Below are 11865 nucleotides of genomic sequence, written 5' to 3'. Positions count from 1 at the left end.
CCAATCATCAAGCTCCCACTAAGTGATGTCATATCCGCTGCTAAAAACGGCCACTGTATGGTGACGCCGTCAGCACCATGAATTTGTTTCTGCGAGCTGATTAAAATATTAAAGACCGGAGTATAGGCAGTACGACCGGTGCTAATAGCATCACTATAACTCATTCTATGCAACCAAGAGGCAAACAATGCACGGATTATGTGTTTCGGGGCCCTTTTAAAGTGCCAAAGTCACAGTAAGTTTAGAAAGTGTTGACAAAAATATTTTTTCTAACTAGCGGCCCATATTTGTTGCCAATTTTTTTAATGTTTCCAGAAAATAATACGAATACGTATTACTAGCTTTATTAATGATTTGGTTTCGTTTTATAAGGGAATATCATCCCAAAGTGACTCACGCTATGAGGGACGCTGTAGTGAAGGGCTCCGGAAATTTCGACAATCTGGGGTTCCTTAACGTGCACTAGCATATCTAAGGGCACGGGCGTCCGGCATTTCGCCTCCATCGAATTGAGGCCCGCGTCTTTCGGGTCAGCAGCCGAGCACTATAACCACTAAACCACCTCGGTGGCACTAGCTTTATTAACAGGCTCAAAGTACTCCCACATTCGCAGTTTGGTTTCGTCAAAAGAAAATCAATCGAAATAGCTTTATTTATTTATTTATTTATTTATTTATTTATTTATTTATTTATTTATTTATTTATTTATTACATTTACCTACAGCGCCCATGGGACATTATCGTAGGGAACTTAATTGCACACATAAAGCTTGCAAAACAAAAACAGCAAACAGAAGTGCGGAAGCGAAAGCATACAATCAGTTCTAAAGCAAAAAATAAATAAAATAATCATTCAAACGGTCACTTTAACAAACAGGACGAAAAAACATTGACTGCCAAGTGTAAAAGACACACAGAACAGAAAAAAAGGAAATAATTTTAAACTCTTTTGGCGAAGATCACTCGCCCTTGCCATTTTCGGACATCTTTCAGAACCTTTTGAATGTACACATCATCAAAATATCATCTCAGACTACAGCATTTCCAAGGTAACGTCCTTCAACTTATACAAACGTAATTACAGCACCGCCAACAGGTAGTGTAAAGAAGATCCACATCTGTGACAACGGCGAAGTTGAAGATAGAATTGAGCAGCGTCGCTATCGCCACGTTAACAGGACCCCTGTCCTTCCCTCTTCCAATCTCTCAGACTACATACTATTACCACTCCTTTTCCCGTCAAAACTTTCCTGTATCAGTAATTAACCGCCTGTGTCTTGGCCACTCCCCCGTAGTGGGTATGTGCCAGCAACGTCTGAGGCCTTCCTTCCTTCCTTCTATCGCCACGTGTGGCTGCGCTCGACCCGGCTGTCCGCCGCAACTTCCGGTTCCATTCAATACAACCCCGTCTTACAATAGTAGAAATTAGCAATTCTTCGCTGCACATGAAACCCATTCGCCCAGGCGGGCCGCAAGGCTGCATTTCTGGACCCACGCTGTTCAACCTCTACATTGACGACATTGTGAATTCAATAACAGTAAAGCTAAATTTGTTATGTATGCAGGTGGCGTGAGCACATTTCTAATGGCTCGAACAATGAACGAATTAATAATGAAAGGCAATGAAACATTACAGTAAATGGTCGTTTCAAGTAGTGCATCGTGATCGAAAATTAACACGAACAAATCGGAAGCAATTTTTTTAGACAAAGAAATAAACCAGTAGACACTCTACCCATTCTTGCGCTTGGTTCAACATGGATTGAAACAGCCTCCTCAGTTAAATGTCCAGGTGTGACGTTCTACTGTACCATGTCATGAGACTTCTATATATCGATAACCTTGTAGGAAACTTGCAAAATGTACATATATATTATGCACAGTACGTTTTTTATTAACACTCAATGTCAGACTTTTCCTTTACTGCGCTCTGTTTCTGTCTAGCGTTTCCTGTTGTCCCTTGGTGTGAGGCGCAGCAACATTTTCGAACACACATATATTACACAAAATTCACAAAAAGGCCGTCTGCATTATTGCAAGCTTCCCGTTTTATGCCTCTACCCAGCCTCTTTTTCCATCGTTGAGAGTTCCAGCACTAAATGAACTCTACTCTGTATTGCTGAATCTGCGCTATGAAAGAAGCCCGAAAAATTCCGATTCATTTATTTATGAACTGGCTAACCTACAGCTGTGTGAACTTTAGTGATAATTACGGTGGTCAAATGCTTTGCTTTCCAATCTCCAACAAACTTAATTCCCTGACCGAGTCTTAAAACCTGGCAATGAATTTGATTTGTTGAGTACTTCCTGAAAACTAATGTTCTATTTTTCTTCAAAATTTAGGTTTGCGTAGTCTTACTTTGTTTATCATTTATGTAATTTCAACGCTTGTAACTTAGTTCCTGAAAGAAAATTTTGAGCGAATATGTGTAGATATGTGTAGCGGGTTAGATCCCGGCCATGGCGGTCGAATTTCTATAGAGGCGAAATTCTAGAGGCCCATGTACTGTGCGATGTCAGTGCAAGTTAAAGAATTCCAGGCAGTCGAAATTTCCGGCGTCCTCTACTATGGCGTCCCTCACGACTTGAGTCGTTTTGTGACGTTAAACCCCCATAAACTACATACTACAAGTAAGCTTGGTTACTTTCTTGATGTTGTCTGTACTCTGTTGCTTCCACTGTGTCCTGTAGGAAAGGAGTGCATTTCTTTGTCAAGCCAATCTTAGTCTTTGGGTGGGGGGGGGGGGGGGGGGGCTAACATCACACTCGTGACATAAAGGAATTTGTATTCATCCCTTCCATCACGGCGCGCTTGAGGTGCCCGCCGAGAAGCAGACAGTTCGCCTCTCCTGAAAACCAGATTTAGTAGTAGCAGCAGTAGTAGTAGTGGTAGTAGTTGTGGTGGTGGTAGTGGCAGCAGTAGTAGCAGTAGTAGTAGTAGCAGTAGTGGTAGTAATAGTAGTGGTGGTGGTGTTGGTAATAGCGATATAGTCGTGACAATCCAGGGTCCGCGACCATGCGATCAACCATACACACAGCCAGTGTCCTGGTCCGCGCGCTGAGTTCACGGATATGTGGCTGCTGCTATAATAAAGCCTCCAGCGGCGACGTACCAATCGCGTTGCGGGAGGGCCATGGACGTAGTCAAAGCGGTGCGTTGCGCTTTCAACGCTGCTCATATGCGGAAGGCTAACGCCACAAAACTGCGGCGCGTCGCACAGAAGACAACCGGTACTGTGATCTCGCCGTGAATACCCTTGTCTTTTAACGTTCAGGCTGTCCGAATGAATGACCTGAAGCATATCGTGTGATGACGTCTAGAGCATTGGTGCAGAAGTATGCGCATCATCAGCGCACCGGTGATTGGCCCGAATTTGCTCCGCTTTTAGTTCTACTCGCTTCTCGACATGTTTGGCTTGAGAACTCAGGCGTTCCGGAATGGCAAGTATGCGCAACCAACATGGCTTGGTACTCCTGGCGTACATCAAGATGGAGAAGAGGCAAGGATTCCATGGATAATAAGTGTGTCAATGCCAGCAGCACTACGCCAGCGGAGCCATGAGCTAGTGCAGGTCAGCACTCACGACTCGCTTGAGTGCGTAAAGTTCAATTTTACAGATATCGGGCTGTTGTACTAGGCATGAATTTCCTAGCAGCTGTCAATCATTCTAGCGATCTGTCGTTCGATTACCCTTTATAAACACCTACGAAGAGAACTTTACATCTAGCGCAGAAAGCGATATCACGTTTTCTTTATTTTATGCCATATGTTACACAAGACAGATTATTGCACGCAACGAGGAACAATGTAATTTTTGTATAATACAGGATTAGAAAAGAAAACGAACGTAAATGACTAATGAATCCAAAGTGAGTCTGACTGCCGACATATAATTCCAGCAAAAATCTTCTAACCACTCGAGATGAAGCACACTGCAGTGATGTGCAATCCGGGCTGCAGATTCCAGACTGTGGCGAGCCAAAGTATCGTTTGAAACACGCCAGATATTCAGGGCTGAATTGCAGGCACGCTTGTCACGGGGATCCGGGGCAGCGGTCTTTAGTTTGCTTGTTTGACCACCACCCACCACCACCCGCCTGACGACGATGAACTGAGGGCTGTAGTTTATTTAGAGCGGAGAGCTTAAGGAATTGTCCAAGGCTTTCGGGGCGGAGTCGAAGCCATTTTGGAATTGGAAGGTGCCCGGAGGGTGGGCGTCTATACAGGGTGTTTCACCTAAGTTTTGCACAATTTTCAAAAATACGCTTTTTGAGTTAAAAGAGTGCTTTTTCTGCATAGCATTGACACCAGTATAGTAAATCAGAATACAGCTAAGATGTGCTAACTAGCAGGATGTTAACTAATATTGAATAGTTAAGTTTTTAACTATAACTGTTACGCTCTTTATTTATTGAAAGGTGTGTAGCCCACCGTAATTATTATCCACGTCAGCTTTTAGAATTTCGAAAACGCGGTTACTGTTGGCGCTGTGGCCCAACAAATTTTGGCCATTTCGACGAGTTACGTGCACTAGTGAGGTTGCTTTGCCTGCAAGCTTCTCGAAAGCGCATGTATTTTGGCGCGATGTCGCCACAATTTGTTGGGCCACAGCATCGAGAGTAACCGCGTTTTCTAAATTCTAAAAACTGATGTGGATATTAATTACGGTTGGTTACACGCCTTTCAATAATTAAGAACAAGGTAATGGTTAAAAAGTTATCAATTGAATATTAGTTAACCAGCCTTCTAGTTAGCACGTCTTTGCTGTATTCTAATGCAATACACCACTGACAATGCTATGCCGAAAAAAGCGCTCTTCTATCTCAAAAAGCCCATTTTTAAAAATTGTGTAAAGTCTTAGTTGAAACACCTTGTATAAGCACGAGGCAAAAGCGCGGCACAGCACATCATTTCTGTTTTTGAGTCTTGTAGCATCACCTACAGCTTTAACCACGTCTAACAATACAAGCATTGACTTTGTGTTCAATAATGAGGCTTTAGCCCAGCTCCCCGAACACATCAACTATCATTTCTCGGATCACAAGGCGGCCCTCGTGACCGGAGAGCACCGCCTGAAGCAACTGCTGAAGGCAAAAAAAGTTTTCCCTTCATATACGTGTGTCTCGTCAAACCGTTGCGCAGCATGACGTAACACCGAACAGCGGCTTTCATTTACAGTCGGACAGTAATAACGATAATTAGGACGAGCAAAATGGGAGAATAGCGTCTTGGTTCAGTTGAATAAGCCTGTACACAGGGCGACGTCCTTGTAAAAAATACGTTGTCTCAGGTATATTAGATAAACGTCCCGCTGCTTTCTCTGCATATCCACTAATTAGAAACGCCAAAATTCAACACGGGCTAGCTACTGCTCTTCCTTGCCTCTTTTATAACATTTTTCTGCAATAGTTCTGCAAAAGGGTTTCTATACAAGGCGTTTCCTTCCATCTGCAAAACAACTTGAAAACGCCTGTATAACCAATGTGTGAACCACTTTTAATCTTAAGAACCTTCCGTTAGTCCCTGAAATGACGAAGGGAGGGCCGTCCGGAAACGAACCGCAGCATAGCTGGACATAACTAGGCGAAAAGTTCTCTGTGCAAGCCTTTTTTGCAGGTCGCATATAGCCTAACATTTTTCGAGGTGGTCGGATATACACGGTTGTTTTATTGCTTATTTCCATGTAGATGCACTTCTAGCCGGTCGGATCCATACTCACAAGATCAAATAACTAGGAAGTGTTATAATCTGCCATCAGATGCTGGGCGAATGAAGACCGCATCCCGACTTTCCATACAAGACGAGTCAATGGCACGCCGGCGCATGCGCAGCAGGCACAACAGCGCACGTAGGCTGGCATGGGTTTCACAGTGGTAAGCTGCACGTATACTCTCAGACCAAATACACGCCTTTAAAGAGCGGCGAAGATGTCGTTCAATGCCAAGGTCAACGTAAACATCACTGAGCAGTCCTCGTTCGATGTACTGAGCGCACAGATACAGCGCCACATGTGACACCGCTATAATGTCATATATCCATGAAATGTGATATGGCGCTTCGTGATATGGCGCTTCGTCCCTTACGGCGCGGTTCATGTGTCCAACGATATATGAGACAGATACTGCGCCATTTCCTTTCCCGAAAAAAACAATTATTATTATTAAAATCGCGGTCGGGTCGGGCTGGGTCAGCCCATCTGGCGTGCTCCGACTCCACCCGCAACGTCGAGCTCATGAAAACAAGCTTATTCATTCGTTAAAAGAAACCAGGGCGATAGTTGGACCGACACGTTCTCTTCTATAAAATCCGACCTCGTATCAAGCGCTGCCACGTTGATCACACACAGCAGTCTGGCACCAGCAATGGTTATTCAGAAATTGGTCACGACGAGAAAAAGCTTTTATTTCTGCATCATTTCCGCATTCAATAATTTGCGCAATGACATTTTAGCGTTGCAGTTTTCTCCGTGATTAGAGAACAGATAAGTTGCACTACAGAAAGCTTTGCTATTGCGCGGTAGTCTTCCAGCTTCGTTATTTGCACGTTTCGCCGGCACTGTGACTGACTCATCCCAGACCTCGTCGCATGTTAAAGACAACTTGCAATGACGTCCTCGACACGATTTACATTTCACTAAAGACAACTTCATCTCTTTCGTCTGTGGCCTCGCTCTCGCAGCCCTGTTGCGTGCTGTCCGAACACAGTGGTCGCCTTCGCGGTGTCTGCAATAGTGTGCTGGCATTGGCGACGTGGCCTACACATTTAGTTCGTTAGTATAGTTGAACACAGCCGTTAGGACCAAGCCTGGCAAAGGACACAGACACTGTAGATCGCAAAGCCAGTTGGAACATTAGCAGCGCTAGCACCAATGGTTCGAACGCGTAGCGCAAGGAACGGAACGGATAACTACAGACCAGACGTTTGTAATACTATGGCCAAGACACTGGAGCCTTGAGCGGGTTGAGCTCGTGGCCAGCTATATTCAGAATTTTGAACGGAACATTTAATGCGCCAGCATTCGAACCCTCTGTCGAAAAAGTCTATCCGTCCGCCCGTCTGAAGCCTCAGTTGGCAGGGGACTAAGGCGAAAGAAGGAAGCCCCTCTCCACTTTAAGAGGGGAGATAAAGGCAGGGACGATGAACGGCGGATGACAGGTCACGAAGTGCAGAGGGGGTGCGGTGTTGCTCACGGGGATTGGTGGATTGGATCGGGATTGTGGAGTGGGGCTACAGCGTGTCGTGCTGTGGCTGACGTACTGGGCGCGCCAACCGCTGGCGCGTTCACAACCCGTCAGCGGCAGGTTCTGCTTTGTACGGCAGGAACACTAATGATAACGCATAATGTGGCGCACCAACCGTCTATGCTTTCTTTTGTGAATTCCTGACTTGGCTCGTGTTTACATACAATCCCCGGGCGACATGCCCGGTATAAACAACACATCTGTATTTTCCATAGTAGTCGTAACGCTGTGCAGTGAGGAGTTCTTCACAAAGGTTCTTCCAATCCAAATTTCTGTCCATTATGCTTTGCCAAAGCAATATCAGCGACCAGGGAGAAGGTTCGTGTTAATCATCAATGGCGCGAGTAGCTAGCGTCCCCATGTGATAAAAGCATACATTGTTAAGCGTTTGATCCGCTTCTCTTCTTGCTTTCGTGCTGGTGGTTTGCTTTTCTACATAATGTTCGCTATCGTTTCGACGTTACAGTGTGAGACAAACTGAGTCATATATTCCGCAACTGGCATCGGTCTTTTGTAGTGTTCTGTGCACTGGTAAACAGCTAGTGGAAATATAGTTTATCCTATTCTCGTTGACCATACGGCTCTGGGATTACGCAGACATTCTTTCAATAATCTTCATTCCACGCTCATATATCTAACCTAATTTTTGGTTATTTAGTGATAGTCGCGAACAACCTGCAAGAAAATAACTGCGACCAGGAGCGTCGTACTCAAACGATACATTGTTTTACAGCTTTAAGTGCTAATGCTCTATAATTACAGCTAAATACCTTCCATCTTAAGTAAGCTGAGCTGGTCGCTGACTCTTTTCAAGACTCGAAATCGTGTATAGAAATTATGACCAAAAAAAATAAAAAGCAGCAAAACAAACGACATTGCGCACAATTGACTACAATTCAGATCGCCTACAAAGGTCTTGACTAGCAGCTGCTAAGCCTTACAGACACAAATTATTCGTAACTGGCGCACCTGCGACATTGCTTCAAAAGGGCAAGGTTGTGGCGGGTTATTCAAAGCGACATGATTTCGGAGTAGGCTGTGAGCGTAAATGCACCTTGCACACATCGATGTCGGCCTAAGAGAACACCGAGTATCTGAGTGCATTCATGGGCATTAGTGATACAAAACGCTGAGGCTTCAAAGTTTCTGACTAGATGAAACGCAAAATCCCCAACGAAACCAGTCTTTGGACCATGCTTCAGAAAATTTGGAGCTACGCTTGAAGCTTTAGCTGTAGCTTCTTCGTGCATCAAGCTAACGGAGTATGGGCGAACAGTTTCTTTAACACATGGTTCTGCTCTTCGCTCCAAAGAGGCTTTCCTCAAGACAAAAAATAATTAACGCCAGAACACCTTAAGGAACGAAGGGATCGATGCCATTCATCCATCAGGGCACCGATGTAGCAAAGTCTGCTGCTCCAAAGCGCATTTGGTGCAGCCCTGAGTCGAAACCTCTTTTGAGGCAGGCACAACATGAAGACCAGAGCTTTGAACAAGTCTCCACAGTAACCTCCCAGTTTTCTTCTAGCGTCTCCTCTACGGAGATTACATTTTTCTGGAGGCGCAAGCGAAGTGCGCCCTCTTTGGCACCATAACTGAAGATGTAGTGTCCATGCATGTGCTCTGAAGCCAAATAGACTAGCAGTTTTTCGATTACATATTACTAAATAAAACAGCTGTCTGCACAGCGAAAACACCCTTTCACACAACATGCTATGCTGTGGGAATGCAGAGGACACAGGAAATAGTTTTCGCAGCGCTCAGTACGCCATTACGTGACATTATATGCATCCGCACGAATATTGTACGTCGTACGTGCATTGTACACAGTGACATCTTCAGTTCAATTAGCCCAGCTTTGAGGAGTAAGCGGAGAGTAGGAAGGAAGCAACGTTAGAACACAGCAGCGAGATTTTCATGGCTCGTTGTCGTCCCTGTTCTTCTGCTGCACTTTGCGGGGGTCCTCGGGCGTCCAGACTTTGGCGACCATCACGTTGCCGGTTGGGCTCTGTTTCTCCGAAGACCACGACAACGAATGACCAGCCAGTGGAAGGTAGGAACCGTTCAGAGCACCTGAGAAGACACACATTCTTGTAAATCCACGGCTGGGTGTAATTTTCGAAAGTTCAAAGCAATACTTTTACGGCACTGAAGTCCGGCATAAACGATACGCAATCCTGGCCTGTCATATAGTGACATGTGATATCCCTTCAGCTATAGTGCCTCGTTTTTCATGGCTGGCATTTTAACTGAGAACAAGCATTCAAAATTGAGTCATTGATTTGGTTTTCTTTCCAAATATATTTACAAAGATGACAGCATGAATCATCGTCACCTGGGGTTCTGTAAGTGCGCTGACAATTCAAGTGTACTGTACGATGTCAGTTCGCGTTAAAGAACCTCAGGGGGCCGCAGTTAATCCAGAGCCCTCCTCTGCGGCGTCTCTCATAGAGCACAAACATCTTGGGAACGTTAAACCTCTCATACGACATGCTAGGTACGTCCTCCAGTGTTGACGGAGACGATAACAGGCATGACAAAAAGTTCGAATATGGCAAACCTCATAAGGAACACTTATGCCAGCAATTTCATGCATATGCGAATCACACTCACCCGCAGCCACAGATTTTCACTCATGCTGAAGCAAATTACAACAAGTACTATAAACTGGCTGCTGTTGTACGGTCACTACTGTCCCGTGAAATAAACTAAGTTTGTTTCTGTGTTTATGCGTGGCAAACACTACGGCTGAAACGTATCATCACCAGAGCGCCAAAATTTTCTAGCGCCCCTACGACAAAAGCTGCTAACCTAAACGCTGACCTGAGAATGGCTTTAAACTCGGCGAGGCGACAGTTGCCGCTTTCCCGCATGCGGTGCTTGTCTTGCTCCGCGACATTAAACGCTCTCGTAGCAGCGGCGGACCAATCTCCCCTCGTCCCTAGCTTTCTAGGTGCTTCACCTCGCCGCGCGAAGTAGGTGGCGCCACTTACCGTCCTCTGCTAACCTTCGCAGCGCTTGTCTTTACCCGAACCATCCTGGCGCTTTGAGCCAACGGTAAATGTTAGTGCGTCGCCACAGCGCCCCGCGTACAGGGCCTCAGGATAACAGGCACCCTAACACGGCAGGCAGCGGGTAGTACGCCTTTATTCCTCCCCCACTAATCTTCGTAACAGCTTCTCTACCGCGACGAACATGCCGCCGAGCACGGCTGCGCAGTGCTGCTGTGCGAACGAGGATCACGATGTTTCTCAGCTTTTTCCTTCGCAATTTATAAAATTGCGTGTGCTGGGTGACTTTCGGCTTTCCTCCATTTCGGTGTTGTTCATGTGCTTGTTGATAGCCCCCGACGTATGCAAGTAGCTCTGAGCCTTGTGTCGCCACAGAACACCCATCGAGAAGGGATGAATACAGACAACTCTGTTTAGTAAATATCCGCTGTTTGGCTCCTCACTACATCGGTATGAGAAAGACAGCAGCTCAGTCAGGCCAGAACCAACAAAGGGAAGGGAAGAGGCGCTGCTCTCGACGGATGGCACCTCTCGGTTCTGTGTCCATTTTCTGTTGTTTACATTTGTATGTGCGTGTAAAGGGGCAGGGGAGAGGATAATTTGATTACAGTTTGAGTCGACGGCACAAAAGGTGTCCTAAAGTTGCAGGAGCATCTATACGTCACGGAGACTGTGCACTGCATAAATGGCTACGGTCTCTACCGTCGGTTATTTTATAGGAGGCATTTCGTACGATGTGGTGTAAGGCCGACCTCTACCGTAGCCAAAAACAACGTCAGCCCCTAAACGTAACTCCTCCAACGAGTGCCGTTTAGGGAACGACCGGGCTCTCGCGGGCCCACGAGTATGCTAACCCGTGTGGTACCTTTGTTGCACTGCACGATGACCTTCTTGGCCTGCTGCTCCTGTATCTGTTGCTGGAGCGAGTCGGCGGGGTGTCGGCCCGAGTCGACCAGTTCGGTAAGGAAGCCGATGTAGCCGATGGCGAGCCGCAGCGTGTCCACCTTGGAGAGGCGCTTCTCGTACGGCAGCGTGGGAATGTGCGCCCGGAGCCCGTCAAACGCGTCGTTGATGGACTGCATGCGACGGCGCTCGCGCATATTGGCCGCTTGCCGCTGGTGGGCGACTTGCTGGGCGCCGCCTCGGTGCGTGCTGCCGCTGCCGCCGCGCTTGCGGGAGCGCCGCGGCCGGCAGCACTCGTCGTTCTCCTGGTCCGGGTAGCTCTGCAGCAGGCGCGCCCCACCCAGGCTCTCCAGGTGCTGCAGGAAGCCCCGGCTCAGGTCGAACTGGTCCATCGCACTGTCCTCTCGCTCGGCCCCCGTCTCAATGGACAAGGCTGTGTCTACCCGCTTCGACGCCGCCTTCTGTGTGTGTGCCCTATCGACGACTTCCTGGAGAGGAAGAATTGAAACGGCCAATAGAACATTTTTATTCGGATCTGTGAGATTCTATTTCCCTTCGAAACATTTCCTCCGTTAAATGCGCGGCTGCCTCTCTGCGAGTGCACTGAGATTTCGAAGTGCATTACGAGGTCTGAAATTGAACAGATTAATCCTGGATCACCCACTACAACGTGTCTCGCAGCCACTGTTTCGCTATTGGCACGTAAAGAC

General features: G+C 46.6%; 1 protein-coding gene across 1 annotated transcript; it reads right to left on the bottom strand.

Moving 5' to 3' along the window:
- Window positions 1-8430: 8430 nt before the first annotated feature.
- On the bottom strand, window positions 8431-11616 carry LOC144124823 (pancreas transcription factor 1 subunit alpha-like; the record flags this gene model as incomplete). Its single annotated transcript, XM_077657723.1, is given in 2 exon segments — window positions 8431-9314; window positions 11118-11616. Coding segments are annotated over 2 exon segments (588 nt in total). The 3' UTR covers window positions 8431-9156.
- Between the last annotated feature and the right edge of the window lie 249 nt (window positions 11617-11865).

Source organism: Amblyomma americanum, chromosome 3, assembly GCF_052857255.1.
Source record: "Amblyomma americanum isolate KBUSLIRL-KWMA chromosome 3, ASM5285725v1, whole genome shotgun sequence".
Lineage (NCBI taxonomy): Eukaryota > Metazoa > Arthropoda > Arachnida > Ixodida > Ixodidae > Amblyomma > Amblyomma americanum.
This window is presented reverse-complemented; position numbering and strand designations above follow the sequence as displayed.